Here is a 25,726-nt window from a genome sequence, read left to right on the forward strand (position 1 = left end):
CATACAAATTGGTAGGTAGGAAGACCAAGCTGACAAATTTTACGAATCATAATTCTATTTCATAATACAGTATCTAAAATTTGCTTCAAATTTGCTTCAAAATAACAGTGGAAGGGGAGATAACAGGGGAAACAAGAATGGCTATGATTGATGACTGTCACAGCCGGGTGAGAATACATGAAGATTCCAGTATACTTTGGGGTACATTTGAAAATTCTTGTAATAAAAGAATTTTTTTTTTTGAGACGGAGTCTCGCTCTGTCGGCAGGCTGGAGTGCAGTGGCCGGATCTCAGCTCACTGCAAGCTCCGCCTCCCGGCTTCATGCCATTCTCCTGCCTCAGCCTCCCAAGTAGCTGGGACTACAGGCGCCCGCCACCTCGCCCGGCTAATTTTTTTTTTTATATTTTTAGTAGAGACGGGGTTTCATTGTGTTAGCCATGATAGTCTCGATCTCCTGACCTTGTGATCCGCCCACCTTCGCCTCCCAAAGTGCTGGGATTACAGGCATGAGCCACCACGCCCGGCCAAAAGATATAATAAAAGTCAAATTCAATACTGTGTATCTACTCTAAAGGCTACTTTCTCAAGACCATATACCATAAACCATGAAACATCAATGTAATGAAATATAACGAGACATTAAAATTTACAAGTATGTCAACTATTTCCACACACCAAAATGTATACATGAAATGTTAGATTAAAATCCACAATGATGTAAAAATCTATCTATACTAACCAAAATCTGAGTTTTAAGCCTCACTCAGTACAACAATCTCTCTCCTAAAATCAGCCCATGTCTCAAATTTCAGACTTTCCTCAGAATTTACAGAATATAAAAACTTAGCCACCTGATTGTTTAAAGTGAGGTTAGTTCCTAATACCTCATAGTATCAAACCAAGTATAATCCAATTTAGGTAACTCTAAGGGTGATATAGATTTGAAGAGACATGGGAGAATTCCCATTTACTAAAACCTGCTATTCGCTAATCACACAGTATCTCATTTAATCTTATATTATCTCAAACTCACAATTCTATCAAACAAAAACGATTACTCAGCCGGGCACGGTTGGCTCACACCTGTAATGCCAGCACTCTGGGAGGCCAAGGTGGGTGGATCACTTGAGGTCGGGAATTCAAGACCAGCCTGACCAACATATTGAAACCCGTCTCAACTAAAATACCAAAATTAGCCAAGCGTGGTGGCAGGCGCCTGTAATCTCAGCTACTCGGGAGGCTGAGGCAAGAGAATTGCTTGACCCCTGGAGGCAGAGGTTGCAGTGAGCCGCGATCGTGCCATTGCACTCCAGCCTGGGCAACAGGAGCAAAACTCCATCAAAAAAAAAAACAAAAAAACAAAAAAAACTATTACCCAATTTTACAGATAAGAAAATACAAGACCCAGCGAGGTTAAGTAGGGCACAACTGCTGGCATCATCACCGAGTGGCTCTGTGGCTTGCCCTAGGCCACAGCTACCAGGGGATGATGCCATGCAGTTGGGCCCCACTTAAAAAAGTCCAATACATTTGCCACACTACTGCTAATAAACCGAATGTCCTCCTTGGCTCAGACTCTGAAATGTAAACATGCCTGAAAAAATTTAAGCTGTGGAACTGAATGGCTTAAATGTCATCAGACAGCTCCCCGAAAAATAAATTATTCTAGACACATGTAAACAAGAAATAAGACCTTAATTAGCGATTCTGCCCATCATTCTTTCCCTGATTTAGACTCTCACCTATATGTACCCACTTGTAAGAATTCTTTTGCACAAATATAACCTTCAGACAAGTCAGGGGTCCCCATAAGAGCTACAAATACACCTGAGAAAAGTTTTGCCTTTCCTCAGTTTGTATTTTAAAATTCTAAATTCTTTTATTAACAAGCTATAAAACTATAAGAAAACAAACATCTCTCAAAAAAATGTATAGAAAAAAGATTGCATTTACCACTTTTTTAGAAGTAGCGTGGAATATAACTAGTGTTTAATCACATTTACAACTATTAAATGAAAAGTGTAGAATATGATGATCCCAGTTTAGTTTTAAACACCTTCATCCAAAGATTAAAAAAAAAAAAGATATATGGAAGTATGTGGGGGAGTGTGTGCATATATACACCACAATGTTTAAGGTGATTATGTCTGCATAGTAGGTTCCTTTTCTTCTTTATGTTTTCTATTTCTTTTAAAACTTCTACAAAGCACAGGTATTATTTATAGAAAGACGCCTAGAAATGTTATTTTTTTAAATGCATAGAAGAGAAACTGTCTAAAAAAGACTGGCCAGAGACCAATGGAAAACTGATGGTCCCCAGGAGATGAATCAGTAGAACCATAAGTGTTTCCTCGGGTCATTACAAAAGGGAGCTGTATGGGACTTATAAAAGTGTAATTGTTACTTTCAAGCTCACTAAGTTTGTTAAGGTTACTAAGCTTAAGTAATTCCAAAATAAACACATTATCTTTGGGTCTCCAATGCTGTCTTCAGTAAAAGTCCGTTATAGTGAGCTTCAGAAACATTAAGAGCACCCCTCACTGAAACTCTTGCTTGGGGGCCCAGAATATAACCTTATACCACTGGAAAAACAGGTTTAAGGATACCCAAAATAAATATACAGTCAATGGGAGCCCCACTTCCCAGTCCATCATTCAGCAATATGATCCCATATAATAGTCAAGATGTGGTTCAATCACCAAAACGTTTGCAAACAACAGGAGTCCATGAGTGATTCTCTTTTAATCTCTATACTACTTACCAGCATTTTTATCAGTGAAGCTACTCTACTCTGATGAGATGCAGGTACAAGAAAGTAATTATTGTTTGCATCTATGAGTTAGCAACCATCAGATTGCATCCCTGAAAAGCATGCTAACCAGGAAGGCAAAACCTTACTAAAAACCTTTCCAAGGACAGTAATACACGAACAAAGCGATACAAGAGCACTTTACATCCGCATACATTAGGAAGTGAAACACGTCAACTGCATAAAACAAATTCAATTCATGTTGAGGCATAATAGAAGCAACCTGGTTATATCAAGATCTCTGGTCCAGCTCATAAAGTTCTTACCAGAAACAACTACGAAATCTGTCAGTGCCTTTAAGCGTCATGGCAGAGAACACAATTTGGGAAAGACAGAGCATTCCAAAGTACTGTGAACTCCTCTCCTGTACCACAGGTCACTTCCCCCACCCCTACACAAGGCAACATAAGCATAAACCTGCTGATATCTGACAACATACAGCCGTCTACCCAGAACTGTCTACTAACTAAATCCTTGCCCTAAGTTTTCCCTCTTTAAAGTATTCAGGAAATTTTTTCCTGTGTAAAAATATCTGACTTAATAATGAAAATCACTGAGAAAATGAGATCTACTGTGCAGCCAATTTTGCACAAATATAACCTTCAGACAAGTCAGAGGTCCCCGTAAGAGCTACAAATACACTGAAAAGGATTTTAAGTGTGTTATCTGTGTTTTTTAAGTTACTTTACTTCTAAGAAGTCAATGTTATATAATATTTCTTGACTACAGTTGACTGTGCCAGTAAATTACAGGGAGAAGTAGTATTACTTCTGGACCTACTTTCTATCTCTAAGGAAAGCCTTTCCATTTTTATAGCTAACATGACAAAATCCACTTTTCAGCCAAACTTCCTCAACACAGCAGTTTAGATACTATTTCGAATACTATTAAATTTAATGGCAGGCCTAAATTCAGACTTCTCATTTCACTTCTGCACCTACTGGAAATTATTTCACCCAAAATAATTATGTCTTCAGATGATTTCCTATTTCCACTCAAAGTAGAAACTAATTAGAACACTTCAGATTCTATTTGCACTTCCCAAATACAGTAATGACTCATTTATCTGGCATCATCAGAAAATGAGGTTCCCCACATTAAGCATTTTCCAGGTAACTGAAGCCCACAAACACAGAGAACTTGTCTGCCTCGTTCCTTGCTGTTATCCCCAGGACCTAGAACAGTGTCCAGTACATGGTAGACAGGCAGTAATAATTACTGAACGTGTGAATAAATAAAAGTACTAAAGCTCTTTTATTTTTAACCATTTGTGAAAATGTTTTCTACACTGAATTACAGCCATCCCTCCCTTTTAAAAAAAAAACATGACACTGAAAAGAAATAAAAAAGTTTTTCTTATTAATTTGGGATACCACTATAAATAGCAATCACTTTACTCCTGTACAATGTATCTTAGTGCCTTTAAAGCTATTAAAATACACTGGGCTTTTTGCCACCATGTAAAAATGGCCTCAGCATGGTATGCTCTCATAACTTTTCCTTTCCTTATATTAACTGTCATTGCTGTGTTTGCTCTTGCTGTCTTATTTTACACACACAAGTCTGGCAAGGTTCTAAACTTAATTCTGCCTCCGAAGCAGAATAAAATACATGGACTTGGTTACAATTCAGAAGTCTTTTCCACTTATTTCTGACCTGTAACTACATTCTGATTCTATTTATTTAACAAACTCCTTGCTCACACACATCCTCTACCACATTCTACATAAAATCTGAGATGGTTCTATTAGTTTTAAATGAGTATCTTAAGGATTTTCATTTAAGTGCTAAAGTTTCAAATATTAATCCTGAGTAATGAATGGCTCAAAGACTACCTCCAATGTAAACCTCAGGGCATTTTTTTTTTTTTTTTTAATCCATTCAGGAGACACCAGCCACGACAAAGCTGGATTTCATCTTGCTTGATAGGCAGTGATAGGGCCATAATTTAGATTCACAGTTCCAAAGTTCATGACAGCAAAAATCGAACACACTGGCAGCCACGGCACACAGTGCTTACAGAGGAGGGCTTATCTCCTGAACCTAAGAGTGGAAAGGATAATTTAAGTGTAACATTTAGTTTATACAATATAACTGGAGTTCCTTCCCCACAACAAACTTTGAATAATGTTTATAATTTAGCAATCAACTGAAATGAAAGAATTACCACAACTGAAATAAAATATTTATGTATTTCAAACCAGTAGAACTGTATCTTCAAAAACCAAAACAAGCTAAAAGAAACCTAGTTCTGAATTAGGGATGGATACAAATAAAATGGGGGTTTGTTTATTTGGGTCTTTGAGCTGCTTTTCTTTTTTTAAAAGATTTCATGAACTTTCATTTGAAATAAGCATAGTTTACTAAATTAAAGGACCTGATTAAGTATTCTTTAAAAGTAACTAGCTGGGTAAACAATAAAATAAGTTATCCAAGAGTCAAGAAAAGAAAAATGACTTCAGACTGTTTTATGAATATTCTCCAAAATCACCAATCCTTCAACAAAAATAGTTCAACGGAAGATTTCAGTTCCTGGTACTGAACTGAACAAAGAGAACCACATGTGTTTAATGGTTGCTCATAAACGACCCAAATAAATCTCCAAAAGAACAGGAGTAGTTCTTTCTGTATTTTTCCCTTTAAAATTCATAAGACCAATTCAACACAGAAATAAAAATTACTGTACTTTATGGCACCACTCACTCTGTGACACATTTATTTGCTGTCATGAAAGTTAGTGCCTCAACAAAGTAAATGAGATTTAGGGAGAAAAAAATTTTCTACCATTTTAAAAAGCACAAAATGTCCTTGCCATTTGCGGCAAAGACTTTACCCCCCTCAGATGAAAAGATTTTCATACTAAATAAGAAACCTAAGTATTTATATATAAATGATACAAAGAAGCTTTCCAAATAGCTTTTCAATCAGTGATGATGCTGACCTTAGATCACAATTACACTGCTAACTACCATTTATAAGAAACGAAGTCTACACAACCAAAAACTATAACTTACAATTTAACCACTGATGTTCTATCTTCCCTGGCTTTAACACTGAACCGTAACACAGAGCAACAGCACACCCTGCTGGAAGTTGGTAATATGAATAATTAGCAGCACTGAACTGCTAAGATTTTAACCAAGATGAGAATTACTTCAGAACCAGTCATTTCTCATTAACCGAGAAAAAAAAGAGGTTCACAGGCATTAACCATCAGCTGCCTATATATATGTGATCTTAAAGGTCAAATTAAAACTCAGAGTAACTCAAATTAAAAGATACTGCTTTTTCCTGCTCATTTCCCCAGCCCCATACAGCCCCAAACACCCCAAGTGATTTTACTACTTCTGGTTTTAACCCTAAATAAAAATATTTTTAAATGTGCTTTTTGTAAAGAGAAACTGATAATCACATAGAAAAGGAAACCAAGCCCATTTTCTATATATGACTGCCTGAAGTACCCCTTCTCTCCCATCCCACCTTGGCCTTAGAAATGCCCCTAAAGACTACCATTAAGAATGCACAAGGCATGGCGGGAGCGGTGGCTCACGCCTGTAATCCCAGCACTTTGGGAGGTTGAGGCGGGTGAATCACGAGGTCAAGAGATCAAGACCATCCTGGCCAACACAGTGAAACCCCGTCTCTACTAAAAATACAAAAATTAACTGGGCGTGGTGGCGCGTGCCTGTAGTCCCAGCTACTAGGGAGGCTGTGGCAGGAGAATCGCTTGAACCTGGAAAGTAGGGGTTGGAGTGAGCCGAGATTGTACCACTGCACTGCAGCCTGGCAACAGACTGAGACTCGGTCTCCAAAAAAAAAAAAAAAAAGCACAAGACAGCCTGGTGGCCTGTGAACCACAATTACATGCCATTGGCAAAATGCCTACACAGATTCTGGAATTCAAAATATGAAGACTAAATTAAGAAACCACATGTCCTGTTGAAAACATATGCATCTAGTATGTTTTCAACATTTTCACAGACATGGAAAATCATGGAAGCCACTGTCTAGAGAATCCAGCTCTGCCCTCCCTAACTCAAACTCACAGTAATCCAGGTATGAACAGAATTGTATTTAAGTTTTGTAAATGTGCTCTCTTTGCTATAAAAATAAAACTCCTTGGTACTGCTGAGATTCCTCTTTAGAGAAAACAGGCTATGCTAGCAATGACCTGCCCTGTTCTGAGTGACTAGTGTTGGTTTCTTGGCTCCTTGCTCCTACATCTAAAGGCTCTGATTGACCTCTGGTCAACTTGCAGGGTACTCTTTAGTCATGAAGGTCAACAATTCTTTAAAAAAATAAAATAAAATAAACAAAAACAACGAACAAGGCCAAGGAAGATCCAACACTTAAATGTACTTTTCTCCAAGAACTAAAAAGGCAATAAGCACCTCAGGTGTATTTTTCTGAGATTGTCTCCAGTGGCATTATTTGGTTCATTATCTCAAAGTACATTTAAAATTAAAATTCTGAAAGGATACCAACCTCCAGCCTCTTTTCAAGTGATTCAATTCTGTCCTTTTTACTAGCCAGATTGGCCCGTGTGTAGCGGCTCTGCCCAGGAAGATATAACACTTGACTGTAGCATTCTTCCCACACCTGGTTATAGGCTTCACTTGAGAGTTCTCCATGGCTCATTCCTTGTTTAACCACTTCCATCTCCTGCACCAAAACATCCTGGGCCTGTTTACAATAATAATTACAGTAAGTTTAAGTACTACAAACACTTGCCATATCCAGAGAGCTTTAGAAGACTTATTTTTTCCCTCCTTCCTTGAGCCAAAGCCAAGGAGATGTGATCGGTTGTTTTTTGGAAGGGGGGATAACAATACCTAGGAAAAACAGCCTCAGAAGCCTCTGAGTCAATGCAGACTGCTTTTTAAAAGTCAAGCATCCATGTTTCCTCGAAAATATAAACATCCTTTGCTTTCACTCACTATAACACAGTTATCATTTCTCAGGTACCTATTGTGTGTGAGAAACTAGGTTTAAAAGTTTTACCTACATTATATCCAAAGATCACAATCACCTTACAACTTAGCCAATATTAACCTCATTTAAAAGCTAATGAAACTAGGCCGGGCATAGTGGCTCACTCCTGTAATCCTAGCACTTTGGGAGGCTGAGGTGGGCGGATAAAGAGGCCAGGAGTTCAAGACAGCCTGGCTAACACAGCAAAATTTCGTGTCTACTAAAAATACAAAAATTAGCAGGGTGTGGTGGCACACGCCTGTAATCCTAGCTACTTGGGAGGCTGAGGCACAAGAATCACTTGAACCCAGGAGGTGGAGGTTGCAGTGAGCTGGGATCACGCCACTGCACTCCAGCCTATACAACAGAGCGAGACTCGGTCTCAAAAAAAAAAAAAAACGCTAATGAAACTAAGGCTAATAGAGATTCAACAACTTGTTAGGACCACATCGTTAGCAGGCAGATGAGGCAGAATACAAACGGCACCAATGGGTGTGCGCCTTCCACTCTCCCACTCCACCCGTACGTGCAGGACCTCACGTGATGGTAAAGAGGAGCTAGGCGTCTTTTTGTCACGTAGCTTTTTTCTCATCCTGAAGGAATGCTCCTGACATTGCCAGAAAATGAAACTGGGGCACGAATCAGATGACAGATCATAAACCAGCTTAGTTCACTACTAAAGAAAATAGTGTAAAATGACAGAATGAGAGGGAAAGCTGGACAGGCCTGGGTTCAGATCACAGCTTCACCATTTAAGCAGCTCTCTGAGCTTGCTTAATTTATCTGAGCCCGTTTCTCAGGCTTTTTCAGCTTGGAAAGCTGAAAAATACCTTTCCAAGCAATTATGATGCTGACCTTAGATCAGACGTGTTTGTTATTAGGATTAAGTGAACAATATACTATAGAGCCTAGCCCAATGCCAGACACAAAGAATTCCATAAGCATATGAATTTTTTCCCAGCCCTTTGCTTCACTGCTTATGAAAAACTGGGAACCACCTTCTGTGCCTTACAGAAGGCTTTCAATCTTTCTAGTAATAATAAAAATAAACATATCAAAATATATAAAATCAAGAGAAATGATCAATAAACAATGTTAACAAAGAAATGGAAAATCATCTCTATAGGAGAAAAAATCGACACTTAAACAATAACGCTTAAGGGAAATAATGGAAACAAATCAATTTTAACATATCTTAATGAAAGTATATTAAAGAAAAAGAAAATCTGACACTTTATTAAAAGAGAAATGCTATTTCACTCTGAAACTGTACACAATAAAAATTTACAAGTTCAGATCTTAGGAGAGAATATGGGTAAGTTATCTTTAAACTATCCATAAATAATCTGCTAAGTAAATAGCTGCTTCAAATTCTTTTTGGAACACAGAGAAATACACACAGATAAACAAAATATGACAGAATATTTAAGCTACTTTGTTTCAAACAATTACAAACCAATACTTAGAATTATTATTTTTCAAAAACTGTGTTACGGTTTATCCTCTACAGAATCTCCAAAAGCAACAACGTGATCCTTGTTTCAGGTTTCCATACATATAATTTAGGAAAATTTATTTCCTAAATTCCTCTTCCCCTCATATTTTCACTTTAAAAAGAGGAAACTGTGCAAGTATCAATTTCGTAGCCTGATTCTCAATCCCAGTTCAATGATTACATGTGCTCAACAGAGGAGACAACTCAACAGATGTCAGTTTCCCTATTGCACTTACTAAAAAATGAGTGACTCAAAGTTACTCTGAAATCAGGGACAAGTCGTTGAAATATAAATCGAAACCCTCCTTCCTTTCTCTATTTTCTAAAAATCCTATAATAAATATGTAGTTACGCAATACAGAAAATACAAAGTAAGAAATTGTGAGAAGGGAAGAAAGAGGAAAAATGCAAGAGAGAAGACAGGAGAGTTTGTAAGAATCTTGTTTGTTTCATCCTAAGTATGCAGCAGCTCATTCCAAATCCGTGGGTCTATCACTGCTCCTCAGGGCTGAAGGCTAAAGAAAAAAAGACTTTTAAACTAATGACCACTCTGCTTCCAACTGTGAGACCCACTGTATCTTCTTATACAATTATGGAGATTTCTATTTACAATCACAGTTGTTTGCTCTGTCAAAACAGAAGGAATAAAATGCGTATAGAAGAAAAGACCAGACATAGACTTCATACAAGAAATCATGTCTTCATGTCCTTATCCAAAAGAGTAGGGAGAAATCATGTGAGGAGAATATAGTCAGTAAAAAAAATACTTCCTTTTTTTCAATAGGTAAAAGGTTTAATCTATAAACATGTTTATATTAGTCTTTCTCACCTCTTCATATTATTCTAAATAAGTGAGGTTTAGGTACTAAAGGCATCTAATTTTTATTCAGGGATAGCAAAGCTGAATACAGAAAACGGCAACGGTAACAACTATCAACCAAGCCATTAATACCCATGAACCAAAAACACCCTGCAGGTGTTTATTTGATAAAGGTCTATCACACCAAACACGGGGGATGGAGGTATTTAAAGTATGTCTTCTTCATAACAATCTAAACATGTATCTCCTAATCATATATTTCAGTTGTTTATGATTACCAATGGGGAAAAATAAGTTCATTATTTGTCCATGATACACACCACCTAATAACTAAATCTCAAGAAGAAATAGTCCAGCTCAATCATACCTTTTTCAGCTCTTCTTTGGAGAACTTTTCATAAGGATTATGTTCCAGATAGGTAATGTGCTCTGAATTATTGGTACCAAACCCTACAGTTTTGCCTTTTTTATTTCCAGATGGTTCATAAGGGTGATGTAGAAGGTCATAATGAAGCATTGTGATCATTTCTTTTTTGATTAGTTCTTCACTTTTCTGTAAATCTGTTAAAGGCGGTTCTACATTTAAGGGTCTTAGAATAGTTTCATTTACCTAAAATGTTAAAACAAATACAATTAACAAACATATCACTGCAATATATTAATGTTATTACCTGTTACAGCACGAATTAAATAGCAGTTTTACATTTTCAAAAGCAATTTCTACTTTTTTCCTTCTAAATTCTGGTACTAGTGAAACATTTTAAAGATTGGGTTTGAGAACTACTTTGCTATATTCCAGAAAGTAGATGAAATTTTGTTTTATAGTCTTTATGAATGATGTAAAAAGCAGCAATCATATAAAAAGAAACTTAAAACTTCCTAAACCAGAAATTCTAACACTTACTTCTGATGGTCTTGGCAGATCTTTCTGGACAGCTTTATGCATTCGTTTCATTTCCTTTACACGCTCTGCATCTCGTATGGCCTAAAAAATGATTTTTATATCCTTTATTGCAGCTATAGCGTATTTGATATCTCTCAATAAAGCTAAAAACATTTCGGTATGTAAGATCATGTGTGTTCAATAGCTAAAGTTTAGAAATCGGTTTAAGTTTGTAGAAAGGCAATGCTAAGGCAACAGAAATGAATCAGTCTATTCACTTCTCATTTTAATAGAAACTAAGAGCTTCCAAGTCTACTAGAGCATTCTCCAAATTTGCATGGATCCATCCATCACATAACAAACTTCTCTCACCTAAATGGAAAACCTAAACTCCAAAGAGGCTCCCACGACACAACTGTTTCTTCCCTTTCACTCCAAAATTACTGACTTTTAATTCAAAAAGCCAGCCAAAAAATGCAGTTTCCTGATTCTTATGAATAATGTGGGATAACACATTAAAATTTCACGCCATTTCTGAAGGAGTAAATGTAACTCAAAGTAGCTGAGAACTAAACACAAAAAGTATCATCCTCTGTTCCCCACTGAAAAGCACATTCATATCGGTCCCCTCTAAAATATTATTTCCATTGATGTCATTCTCACTCCAATCCCCTAAGATTAAAGGTACCTAAAATCGGCCGGGCGCGGTGGCTCAAGCCTGTAATCCCAGCACTTTGGGAGGCTGAGACGGGAGGATCACGAGGTCAGGAGATCGAGACCATCCTGGCTAACACGGTGAAACCCCGTCTCTACTAAAAATACAAAAACTTGCTGGGCAAGGTGGCGGGCGCCTGTAGTCTCAGCTACTCGGGAGGCTGAGGCAGGAGAATGGCGTAAACCCGGGAGGCGGAGCTTGCAGTGAACTGAGATCCGGCCACTGCACTCCAGTCCGGGCGACAGAGCAAGACTCCGCCTCAAAAAAAAAAAAACAAAGGTACCTAAAATCATTCAGCAATGGACTGCAGCAAGACTTACTGAAAGGGTCATATAATATCAGTTCTAGTTTAGGATTCACCACTTACCCACCATTAGACCTGAGAAAGTTGAGACCATGAGACCTGAATTCATCTGAGCTTGTTGAGTATTCCTTATTAGAAATATCTGGGACCAGAGTATCTTGGATTTCTGATTTTTTCAGATTCTGGAACATCTGCATTATACTAACTCTAATTCAAAAAGTTTCAATGAGCATTTCTTTTGAACATCATGTCAGCACTCAAAAAGTTTTGAATTTTGGAGCATTTCAGATGTTGGATTTTTGGATTAGCAATGTTCAACCTGTAATACCAATCCTGTTTATATCACCGTGTTGTTATGTGCAAATGAGAAAGTAATTACGTATAAGATATATTACTACAAAGTGTTACTAATATTATTGACATACTCTATCTAAATTTCCAACTCCAGTTTAGATATAGGTCTTACTATGTTCCCCGGACTGGATTCAAACTCCTGGGAGGGCCCAAAGGACCCTCCCACCTTAGCCTCCTGAGTAGCTGAGACTACAGGCTCGTACCATCGCACCACTCAGAAACCAAGATGTATTTGTTTTCAAGACTAACGAATAACATCTTTTCTTTGCTAGATTGAAGCAATGTCTAAAAGACTACCTATGTGCATTTTAGAGAAGCATAATTAATCTGACAAAATGTATTTAAATTTCCATACATATATATTTTTAAGAATGTCCATCAAAATATTGTGAGTATATTAATTATGTGAGGATACATTATTAATGACATAAATTATTTACTTCAGAAGTTTTTTCAATATTAAAAAGAACTAGGTAGAGATCTTGAGACATTCAATGGCTGTTCTTCATTCTTCAAGCCTACTGACACATTCAGCCGAACTCACGCTTCTTTCAGTACAGTTACCCACCTGCTTTCGAGCATCAACATCGGCAGCATCTTCAATGTAAGTATCATCTACTTCACGTTCTTCCAGCTCCTTCTCGGCATTTTCTGGTAGAACAATTTCAAAATCATTCTTAGGGGCAGGAAGGCCCAACAACCCTAAACGGAGATGTTCTCGAGATTCTCTTTCCTGTAGAAAAGAAGTGGTCCTTCTCAATTCATGTATATTAAATATTCAAGCAGAATTTTATGAGTCTCTTAAAAATTGATAGCACAACAGTCTAGTCAAAATAACTGTACAATTTAAAATAACTAAGAGAATAATTGGATGGTTTCTAACACAAAGGTTAAATGCTTGAGGGGATGCATACCCCATTTTCCATGGTGTGATTATTACACATGCATGCCTGTATCAAGATATCTCATGTACCCCATAAACATATACACCCACTACGCATCTACAAAAATTAAAAATTACAGAAAGAGAAAAAAAAGTCTCAAAAAAAATCAGCCTAATATTAATTCTAGAAAAATAATCCTGACTTCAGAGCTAAGACAAGGCTTTTGTTTATTTTCTACCCTCTCTTCTTCCCAACATTAAGACCAATCAAAAACTTTCACTTGTGATCACTGAAGATACTCTGGGATATTCCAGCAGGAGGTTTGAGGCCAGGGCAGAAAAAAAGACCACTATAATTTTCATTTGAGGGAACACATTTCTGACACCGAAAGTTAACAGTAAATGAAAAGAACAGGTTCAAAAGTTAGTCTGTCTTTGGACTAATAAAACCCACTCTGAAAGATACTTAATTTGTATGTATATGTTTATTGTTAATGAAAATACTAAATCCCATGCAGACGAAAGAAAGTAGAGTCCTGGTTCCCAAAAAACCCTCCTGGTACCCTGAGGTTTTCCAGTCCATCCTCAGTACTTACATGTACCAGGTGTGAAGAATATATGAGTTGCTATGTCTAAAACATCCTCCGTGCTTACTCATATTGTAGTTTCCATCTGGGACAGCCCCCACCCTCCTTCGGAACACACCTCTTCCAATAAGGCTTTCCTGTTACCCAACAAATGTGATTATTCCCTTCTTTAACTACCCTAAGCACATTGGCTTTACTCAAAGGGCTTATTCTGTTCTGATATTACAATTATTTTTGGACTTAGTTTAGTACTGCCAATCTCCCCAGAATATAAATTTCCTCAGGACAAAGGACATCTATATTCAACTTTAGATCCCCTCAAATGTCCAAATGCACGCTCTGCACTCATGAGGTTCTTAATCTGTTTAATTCTTATGTATCCATTCAGAGTTGGCTGTAGTTGATATCAATTTGAACTTTAAGAAACATATATAAATCAACCAAATGAAGTTAGAATTAATTTTAAACTGAAGACAAGCCAGTATAATTAGAAGTTTTTTTTTTTATTTCACAATGATTTCTGTGGCATTAGATAATAAGGCCCAATAGCAAAGTAATAAATGCAATAACACGGGCAGAAGCAAAACTTAACTTTTACAATTAGCTTTCTACCTCACCTTGCTGAAGAAAACTTCAGTGAAATCAGTAACAAACATCAATATTCACAAACGTAGTAAGCATAAAGAAAGATGGGTTTTGAGCCCAAAATATTCCCTTTCATCAAGTCTTACAAATCATTCTCTTTTTCTGGCATCCACAGGTGTATAGATTCTTTTTTTTTTTTTTTTTAGACGGAGTCTCGCTCTGTCACCCAGGCTGGAGTGCTGTGGCCGGATCTCAGCTCACTGCAAGCTCCGCCTCCCGGGTTCACACCATTCTCCTGCCTCAGCCTCCCGAGTAGCTGGGACTACAGGCGCCGCCACCTCGCCCGGCTAGTTTTTTTTTTGTATTTTTAGTAGAGACGGGGTTTCACCGTGTTAGCCAGGATGGTCTCGATCTCCTGACCTCGTGATCCGCCCGCCTCGGCCTCCCAAAGTGCTGGGATTACAGGCTTGAGCCACTGCGCCCAGCCGGTGTATAGATTCTTAAGGTATACGTGATATGCACGAACAGGAGAAATTTTAATTTGGCACCCATGAGATACTAAAAAAATTTAAGAGTATTAAAAGGGAATTGACATTTACCATCTGTTTCACATAAGAGGGATCACTATAGTCTGCCATTCCATCCTCAGGATTAATGTTTAACTTGTCTCGAAGAGGAGTTCTACCCGGGGTAGAGTTAATAACCGGTTTAGGAGTTGTTCCACTCCGGGGAGTCAGCCCTTCAGCTCCATTAGAAGGAGTCCTAGAAAGACAGGAATCCCAATTAACAGAAGTGCCACTTATATTTAGATTGTGCTTTCAAATGTTTTTCACATAAATTATTTCACAGGAAATATAGAAAAAAAGGAATAAAGATTTCAGAAATTCTGTCTAGCTGGTTTTGTTAGGATCTCTAGGTTAAAATCAATGTTTGGTCTAGCTAGCATGGTATTTTTATTTTATTGACTTAAAATAATCACTATATCTGATATTTTCTTGCCTTCCTAAACTGCGCCCACTAAACATTATTTCAACTTTTTCTTGGCACATTAGGGCGGCTAGGAACATGCAGCGGGCAGGGAGGTGGGCCACCACACTCAATGACCCCAGATGACTCTTTGAGTTTGGTGTATATTTGTCTCCTACCCTCCCTATCAAGCTGTTGGTTCTCACATCATTGTCACTGTCATTATTACCAATGTACACACTTTAAATAGTTCCTCCTTTTACATTTTGTTTAGAAACCAAACACCACACTTTTGGAATCACATGTAAACAGGAGTAAGTTCCTGAGGGAGGCCTAAGAGATTATCTTAGGAACAAGATCCACAGAATTTGCAGCAACCTATATTTTAAATATTCAAAGCCTTTTTTTTCCCTGGTTGCCTATTTCCTGTATATTGGTGTGTTGCAGAATGGTGATGCTGCCAGACAGCTATTCCTGATAAGTAAGGTGTTATCACATAAGACGTGGTTCCCGCCCCCAAGGACTTTACAATCTAGGTGAGAGACAAGACATACAGTTGTCCCTAAGTATTCACAGGGGATCGGTGGATGGGTTCCAGGACCAAAATCTGCAGATACTCAAGTCCCTGATATAAAACGGCATCGTATTTGCATATAATGTATGCACATCTTCCCATGTACTTTAAATCATCTCTAGGTTACTTATAATACCCAATACAATGTAAACGCTATATAAATAGTTGTCATATTGTATTTTTATTTGTGTTATTTTTTATTGTTGTACTGTTTGAGTTTTTGGAATATTTTTTATCCACAGTTGGTTGAATCCACAAATGTGGAACCCTCAGATACAGAGGGCCAACTAAACATAGGAAGTGAGGTATTACGTTCTCTTATAAGACTCTCAAGAAGTGTTAAATGTCTACGACTGGCTGTCAATGCTTCTTGGTTCTGCTGTCATGACACCTGTAATAGCCTGAAGTGCTTTCTCTACTAAATAACCAGTAGGACATATCTTAACACTTAAAATTCAAAGTAAACCCCAAATATATCCAACCACTGTAAGTTCCAATTCCATTTTACTACTACATGCTTCCATAACATTTGTATTTTAAAGATTCTTCATAAAAAACAGCAGCTTAAAACTAAGCAAAAGAGTTATAAAGAAATACTGAATTCCAGTTAACGCATGTGGAAATGTTTAGGGATCAAGCAAACTGGTATCTGCAAGTTACTTTGAAACTCATTAAAAAATATGATGGATTGGTGGATGGATATGCGATAAAGCAAATATAGTAAAATATTAATGATCTTAGAATCTAAGTGGTAGGTATATGGATGTTCACTTTACCATTTGTCAACTTCAACAGGTAAGAGACTGAGTTTCCAAACCAAAGAGTTTATTTGGGAACAGCAAGGGATTACAATGTGGGATATGTGCGCTATAACAGACTATAGGTATACCTGAGAGTGCTGGGGCAAGGAGAAGTTTTAAAGATATAAGGGAGGAGTCTACGTAAACTGTTTTGAAACAAAGACCATTGGTTACAGGGACTTATCACAGGAGGTGGCATTTGTTTTCACTGCCAGTATACCTAAGAGTATCCCTTACCTGAAATGGGGGACCAGAAGAGTTATAGATATGGGATTTTTTTCAGATTTGGCGATAATTCCATTATACTTACTGGTTGAGCATGGCAAATCAGGAAATTTGAAATCTGAAATGTTTCAATGCGCATTTCCTTTGAGTGTCATGTTGGTGCTCAAAAAGTTTGGATTTTGGCCGGGCGCAGTGGCTCAAACCTGTAATGCCAGCACTCTGGGAGGCTGAGGTGCGTGGATTACCTGAGGTCAGGAGTTCGAGACCAGCCTGACCATCATGGAGAAACCCCATCTTTACTAAAAATACAAAATTAGCCGGGCGTGACGGCGCAAGACTGTAATCCCAGCTACTCGGGAGCCAGAGGCAGAAGAATTGATTGAACCTAGGAGGCGGAGGTTATGATGAGCCGAGTTCACACCATTGCATTCCAGTCTGGGCAACAAGAGCGAAAGTCCGTCTCAAAAAAAAAAAAAAAAAAAAGTTTGGATTTTGGAGCATTCTGGATTTTCAGATTTGGGACGCTCAACCTGTACTGGCTGTTGGTAGGGCAACATCTTCACAGAAGCAACTTATCTGGAATTTGTGTGGTTTTCAGAAGATCCCTGGAATAATTTCTGACATGGGCATATACGCATGAGGGTTCCTTTTTCATTAAAATGTAACATTAAGTGACTCTATTTCAATACTGATAACTTCCACACATTCTTTCAACCTTTCTAAATGTCTGAAATTTTCATAATAAAATGCTGGAGGGAAAGTAATACATAAAAGGATTACAATTTTAATAAAATTCACAAAGTAATCATTAAAAATGAATCAATCTACTCTAAAATCAAACACAAAGTATTCAAAAATAACGTAATAGGATCCGAAGTTTTGCAAAAGGACACTCCAATTAGACAGGTGTGGTGGCAGACGCCTGTAATCCCAGCTACTTGGGAGGCTGAGGCATGAGAATCGCTTGAACCCGGGAGGCAGATAGGTTCCGTAAGCTGAGATCGTGCTACTGCACTCCAGCCTGGGTGGCAAAGCGAGACTCCATCTTTAAAAAAAAAAAGGGAGAGGCACTCCACAGTATTTAACCATTTCCCAGACACTATTATTTATTACGGTGAAGAAGAAATCAAAGAGGAAAACTCAACACAATAAGTATTCACTCTCCATAAACATTACTAAAGCAAACATGCTAAGTCCTTGAATTCAAGTTTTTCTAAAATAAAAAAACATGTTCATTTACAATACCTGAATGGAGTAGAGAGAACTGTGTTTGGAGTCTGTACAACCTGCCGCTGTGGAGTTACACCTGAGAAGTCACTCTCATGCAACGGGGTATTAAGTCCACCTTTTAATGGGGTGTCCACATTGGTGAGGGCCATGAGGTTCTGGGCTTCCTGACAAACAAGCAGGCAAAGAAGCACGGTTAACAGTTTAGACAGGCTTTCAGAATCTCTTCTGGTCCTACTATACAAATCTTGAAGCAGACAGAATTCTTACTCATTTTCTCAACGAAAACCAACAGAGAAAATGAATACCAGTCATGTCAGATTTCAATGCTTTCATTCCTTCTATCAATCTAACACATCACATCAGAAGTTTTATATATCAAATAAAGTTTTATGTGTAGAGGTGCGCTTTTGTGGCCTCACATATGAAATTACTATTACCCAAAAACTTCTCCTATTACCTGTGCCAAACCTCTCTATAACCATGAAATACAAGAATTCAAATTTCCCAGTGTGAGCTTAGGCCAAATGTCTGAATGCCTGGGTTTTAGTCTGGCTTCACCACTGAATTCTCTATCCAGTCTTCATTAGTGTCTCTGAGGTCTGTTTCTTCTACTGAAACTTAAGATACTCCCAAGCAACCTTTCCATTGCACAAGAAAACAACTTGTGGGGGTCAGGTCCCTTTCAGAAGTCTTGCCTGATCTCTTCAGGCAGAACTGCCCATGTTCTCTTTAGTCCCTCTACTATAACGCTGTCCTCAGTGCTATCTTTGTACCCATAAATCTCTTAATGTCCAACTTAGGGCCCGTGGCAGAGTTTATTTTCCAAAGATGGTCACAACCTTCTCTCTCTCATGTTTCATGTTCTTAAAATCCAACCATGATACTCCTTCCATCAAGAGGTCGGGTCTATATTCCCTCCCCATAAATCTAGGTGGGCTTCTGATTCACCTGTAACCAACAGAATACAACAAAAGTGACAATGATTGACCTCCAAGGTTAGTTTAGAAAAAATTACACAGCTTCCCACCACACTCACACTGGAGCCCTGAGACACCATGTGAGAAGTTCAACTGTTCTGAGACCACCACACTATGAGAAAGCCCAAGCCACATGGAAAGACCACATGCAGATTCACTCCACATTCCCAGCTGAGGACCCACCCAACCAACAGCCAGCATCAACCACCAGACATGGAAAGACAACACCTCCAAATGACTCTATCCCCTATCCATCGAATCACACAGAACTGCTGAGCCCTAGACGTCACGGAGCACAGACGAACCACTCCTTCTGTGCCCTGTCTGAATCCCTGACTCACAGAAGTCATAAGCATAGTAAAATGCACTAAACCACTAAATTTCAAGGCAAAATGAAAATAACCAGAGCAAGACTTATTCCGTTATTCTGTATATCTTTACTCATGAAAAAAAAATCTTGAATTTTACATTATCAAAGGCCCTATGTGTGTCCTTTATGCTATTCCAAATATAAAGCATTTACTAGAAAGAAACATATGTAGGCTTAGAACTTCTGCACAGGAAAGAGGAGAAATAAGAATCAAATGGCAAAAGTATATATTCCTGGAAGAGTGGGTGACATGTGACATATCATATGTGCCAAAATTACAAATAGGCAACACTCCCAAAAATGGTGTGGCTAAGGAGTGGGGGAGTTTGGTCCAGTAAAATGCCAGGGCATCTGAGAGCTGTCTCCTATGTGGTGAATTATCCTTTGTCCACCTGGTTACACTGGGATGTTTCCCAGAATCCTCTTCCCTCTTGGTACTGAGTTAGAGTTCATCAAAAGTAAAACAGATAGAGGCAGAAGGAGAAGCAGAGGTGACAGAGGTGAAATCACAACCACTACGCTCTGACGGCCGTCATTGGTTAGAGGTAGTGACAGACTTGCAGAGGAGTTGGCGAGTTTCAGTGTGTCCTTGCACCCCACTGCTCCATATATCCAATTCTCCTCCTTTATAGGCAGCCCTGGTGACCAGACTTCTGCTTCAAACTCACAGAAACAGTAGTGACAAAGAGCCAACAACCCTCCAGACTTCCATGCCTAGCCTCCAGATTTCCCTATAAGCTACAACTCACCCCACACCAGGGCTGGTGACCTTTCTCCGATCTTTAACGCTCCTTTTCAGACCTTTAATGCCCTGCTTTTCTCATAACCGTATATGGGACTAATTCCTCTAACAAATTCCTTATTCCATGATTTTCATAGTGGTTCTGTTTCCTTAATTAAATCTTGACTGATGTATCCTAGACTAGATCAGAGGAGGCCAAGAGAGAGAAGCAAAATTCCTCTTATCCCTAGCTACACACAACAGCAGCCAGAGGTACCACCTTTATCACACATAGAACAGAGACACTGAACCAATAAAAGCTCACAAAGTGAAAACTAAATTTATCAAAATTTTACATAAAAATATGTCACAGACTAGACTAAATCTCAACTTCTGTCAGTTTATCTTAGAGGTTCCAAAGGGCTTCAACCAATCATAATCATTTTCATTAGCAGATATTTATTTTACTGTGGCAGAGACTTCTCCTTGTCACCAAGCACCCATTCTCTTCCTCCATAGTAACAGAAGCCTCAATTCTTAACCGGCACCTGGCTACCCAGAACAAATATCCCATGTCCCAGTAGCTAGGACATGTGTGCCTAAGTTCTGGCCAGCAGGACAGACAGAATGATGTGTACAAGAGACGCGTTCTTAAGAAGGGAACAGCCCTTTTTCCTCCTTCTTGCAGGCTATATGCAAACATGATGGCTGGCCCCGCAGCGACTGTACCTGCCACAAGGAGAAACTAACAAGAGAAACCTGACATGGGGGAGGACAAAAAAGCAGGTGTCCAGGTCCCTGACACCAGGGAGTGCCACATAAGCCCGTTTGATTTCTCTCTCAACATTTAGAACATGAAACAGAAATAAATCTCTATTCTATTTAGGCCACTGTTAAGAGGTTTTCTGTTACAGCTAAACCTAATTCCAACAAATATATAACTCCCCACATCTTTTAGAAGACGAATCCAAAGTTACAAGCCCCAAACTTACTGTATATGGCTCAGGTTCTAAACCTGTTTTGTGCTTTTTCAAAATAACTACTACTCTGTCAGTTAACATTCACTCATTACTTCAATATTCTTTAACAATCAGTTTAAAAGCCTGTATTAAAAACACAGAAGGATACTACAAGGCTATAGGAATTAAGACAGTGTGGTACTGGCACAGGATAGATAGTAGATCAATGAGACCGAATTGAGAGTCCAGAAATAAACTCTTACATTAATGGTCAACTGACTTTTTTAAAGGCTGCTAATAAGACCATACAATGGGAAAAGAACAGTCTTTACAACAAATTGTGTTAGGAAAACTGGATATCCACATGCCCAAGAATGAAGGTAAATCCATACCTAATAATACATACAAAAACTAACTCAAAATGGATCACAGACCTGAACGTAAGCACTAAAACTATAAAATCTGAAGAAAAAACATGGGAGTAACTCTTCATGACCCAGGGCTGGAAAGAATTTCTTGGATAAGATTAAATGCAAAAGCAAAAAAGAAAAAGACAGCTAAACTATACCTCATGTACTGCAAATGAGAACATTAAGAAGGTGAAAACACAACCTACAAAATGAGAGGAAACATTCGCAAGTTATATCAGATAAGGAACTTACATCCAGAATATACAAAGAACTCTTACAATTATTAAAAACCCAGTCAGGTGCAATCATTCATGTATATAATTCTAGCACTTTGGAAAGCTCAGGTGGGAGAAGCTTGAAGCCAGGAATTCAAAACCAGCCTAGGCAACACCAGCAAGACCCTGTCTCTACAAAAAAAATGTTTTAATTAAAAAAAAAAAGATAACCCAATTTAAAAATGGGTAAAGAATATGAATAGCCATTTCAAAAAAAAAAATACACACACACACACACAGAGGCCAGGCCAGGCACAGTGGCTCACGCCTGTAATCTCAACATTTTGGGAGGCCAAGGTGGGAGGATCGCTTGAACCCAGGTCTTCAAGACTAGCCTGGACAACATAGTGAGATTCCATCTCTACAAAAATAAAAAATTAGCCAGACATAGTGGTGCACACCTGTAGTCCCAGTTACTTGAGAGGCTGTGGTGGGAGGGCTGCTTGAACCTGAGAAGTTGAGTCTGCAGTGAGCCACAATGGCGCCACTGCACTCAAGACTGTGTGACAGAGTGAGACCCTGTCTCAATAATAACAACAACAACAACAACAACAAAGATATAAAAATGACCAATAAGCACACGAAATGTCATTAGCTATTAGGGAAATGCAAATCAAAAACACAAGATATCGCTTCACAACTAGGATCTGTTTGATTACAAGAAGGCTATAATCAAAAAGACAGAAAACAAGTGTTGGTGAGGATGTAAAGAATTAGAACCCTTATACATTCCTAATAAAAATGTACAACGGGCTAGGCACGGTGGCTCATGCCTATAATCCCAGCGTTTTGGGAGGCTGAGGCACAGAAGGATCACTTGAGGTCAGGAGTTCAAGACCAGCCTGGGCAACACAGTGAGATTCCCATCTCTACAAAAAATTAGAAAATTAATTGGGCCTTGTGGTGCATGCCTGTAGTACCAGCTACGCGGGAGGCCAGGTTGGGAGGATCGCTTGAGCCCAGGAGGTCAAGGCTGCAGTGAGCCATGATTGTACCACTGCACTCCAGCCTGGGCAACAGAGCAAAACTGTGTCTCAAAAATAAATAAATAAAATGGTGCAGCGACTTTGGAAAACAGTCTGGCAGTTCCTCATAAAGTTAAACATAGTTACCACAGGACCCAGCAATTCCACTCCTAGGTATATACGCAAGAGAAAGGAAAAAAACATGTCCACACAAGCATCTGTTCAAAGCATTATTCCTAACAGTCAAAAGGCAGAAACAACCCAAGTGTCCATCAGCTGATAAGTGGATAAACAAAACATGGTATATTCATACAATGGAATATTACGCAACGACAAAAAGGAATGAAGTACTGATACAAGCTACAACATGGATGAACCTTGATGATATTATGCAAAGTGAAAAAAGCCAGTCACAAAACATCATATATGATTTCATTTACATCTATGTGCAGAATAGGGAACTCTATAGAGATACAAAGTAGATTAATGGGTGCCTAAAAACTTGGCAGGTTTGAGGGGAATGGGGAATGGGTAGAAGTTTTTTTTCTGATGATGTAATTATTCTAAAATTGACTGTGGTGATGGCTATACAACTCGGTAAATACAATAAAAATGGGTGAATTCTGTCAGAATGATATCTCAATAAAACTGTTTAAAAACCATGAAAGGAGTTCCACTAAATGTCCCTTATATTACCCTATAATGTAATTTTTTCCCAAAATTTAAAAAAAAAACTTTTTTTTTTTTAATTTCAAGTGTGAATAATCACACTTGCAAACTTCTTCAAACAGCACCACTGAAAAAAGTAGGGGTCAGGTGCAGTGTCTCATGCCTGTAATCCCAGCATTCTGAGAGGCCAAGGCGGGCAGATCACTTGAACCCAGGAATTCGAGACCAGCCTGGGGCAATATGCCGAAACCGTCTCTACTAAAAGTAAAAAAACTGGCTGGACACAGTGGCCATGATTGTGCCACTGCACTCCAGCCTGGGAGATGGGAGTGAGACCCCGTTTCAAAAAAAAAAAAAAAAGTGGGGGACAGGTTATTCCTATCTGTCAGAGAAGTGGAGACATCCGAAAGGCTGAGGCACGGATAAAGTGACAGAACCAGGAAAGCACGCTCTGTATTTTAATGAAAGGGCTGGATAAGTGCTACACATGCACAAGCAATACTAAGCCACATAACACTGACAGAGCCTCTATCAGAAGCATCTCCATCACTTTAGGGCCACCAGGAGGAGATGGCTAGTGGGATTCTTACAATATCTATAGCCATTATCGCCCTGTTATTAACAGGTCTATATCGTTTAAGTGGATTCCTGTCTGTATTCCGGATTGTTTAGGTCCCTCCATGTTTCCTCTGCAAGTGGTTAGGTTTTCTCTTTCCCAGTCTGCCTGAACAGGCTTATCTGACACTTTACCTGGCCTTGAACACCCTAGAACACATTCGTTACTTGTGTTCAGAGTCCAAGGAAATAAATGCAAGATCACATTATTGTTTTTAAAGATTCTGTTATGCTAGATATTTTACTTATTTACTTGAAACCGTATGTTCAGACCTCCTCAAGGCCTTGAGTTGGTTAATAACTAATGTGCCATAAATTCGTAAACTTTCATGAAACAATATAAAAAGAGAAGAAAATGGAGAGTGATAATAAAAAACAAAGTCTGTAAGATTTTGTCACACACACACACACTCACACTCTCTCTCTCTCTCTCTCTCTCTCTCTCTCTGTCTCTCAGGATTTACAAAAGACAGAGGGGCTTTACTCTCTGAAGAGAGTACAAAAAAAGATTTCTAAACCAGAGAATACCAAGAGTTAGGAGCAAAATTATCACTATGAAAATAGACAAATGAAGCAGAAGTTTTTATTTTAGATTGGAGACATCCAGCCTTTTTCCCCAACTTTTTCCCCAGAGGCTGGCCAACTTTATACCCTGTAGATAAGAGACTGGAAATTACTTCTCTGAGGAATCTGACTAACCTAAGCAAAAAGAACTAACACTGACCCAAAAGGACTAACACTGACATCAAGAATTTCCCCAATGAAACATCCCAGCCAGATCAGTCTCCAGGGAAGCCAAGAGTCAAAGAGCCCTACCCACACCCAAAGAGTTTCCAATCAGCTTGTGATTGCCCCCACCCACCTCCAGACACAGGCAAAGAGCACCAGACATTTGAGGAAATATCCATCAGGAAAGACAGAAAGGAAACAAAACAAAAAACTTAGAAACCATGCAAGGAAAAGAAAACTTGTAAAAACAAAACCATCATTAACAGCCTCAGAGACATAAGATACTCATGAAATAAGAGATGGTTAAAAAAAAAATTTTTTTAAAAGCACTTAAACATTACATATATGAGAGTAAATTAAAAACCGAATAAAGATAAAATTGAGAAAAACCTCCTACAAATAAATCAAAATCAATAAGATAGAAAACTGCAGAGGAATTAATGGAAAACTTGGAGGTTCATAAAGAGATCAACGAAAGGGAGAAAAAATTTTAATTCAAAATAATTTTACAAAATTGAAGGCCAGGAGTCCCCAGAATGAAAAGACCCACAGTAGTTGAAAAAGACCTACACCAAGAAACATGCATCATAAATCATGTAAGATAATATAAGCTTCCAGAAAAGAAAAAACTAGGTTTCCTTTTAATAAACTGAACAGTATAGGAGGTCTCAAGAGCAACAGTGGAAGCCAGAAGACCCTGCAGCGCTACCTTCAACACTGTGAACAAAAACCACTGCAATATGGGATTCTATACCCAGTTATACTATCAATCAAGAGGGTAGATTAGTAATTGACAGATATGCAAGATCTTGAAAAATTCTACCTCTGGAAACA

At 38.4% G+C, this 25,726-nt stretch overlaps 1 protein-coding gene across 1 annotated transcript in view; it reads right to left on the minus strand.

Annotated features, from left to right (window-relative positions):
- CDC5L (cell division cycle 5 like) overlaps positions 1–25,726 on the minus strand; it is a 59,111-nt gene that overhangs the window by 10,293 nt on the left and 23,092 nt on the right. Inside the window, exons 9-14 of the mRNA XM_023212942.1 lie at positions 18,218–18,366; positions 15,007–15,169; positions 12,921–13,085; positions 11,001–11,081; positions 10,464–10,706; positions 7,296–7,493 (exon numbers count right to left, since the gene is read on the minus strand). Coding sequence (XP_023068710.1) covers positions 7,296–7,493; positions 10,464–10,706; positions 11,001–11,081; positions 12,921–13,085; positions 15,007–15,169; positions 18,218–18,366 — 999 coding nt within the window. The remainder of the gene's footprint in view (positions 1–7,295; positions 7,494–10,463; positions 10,707–11,000; positions 11,082–12,920; positions 13,086–15,006; positions 15,170–18,217; positions 18,367–25,726) is intronic.

This window comes from Piliocolobus tephrosceles, chromosome 5 (assembly GCF_002776525.5).
Source record: "Piliocolobus tephrosceles isolate RC106 chromosome 5, ASM277652v3, whole genome shotgun sequence".
NCBI lineage: Eukaryota > Metazoa > Chordata > Mammalia > Primates > Cercopithecidae > Piliocolobus > Piliocolobus tephrosceles.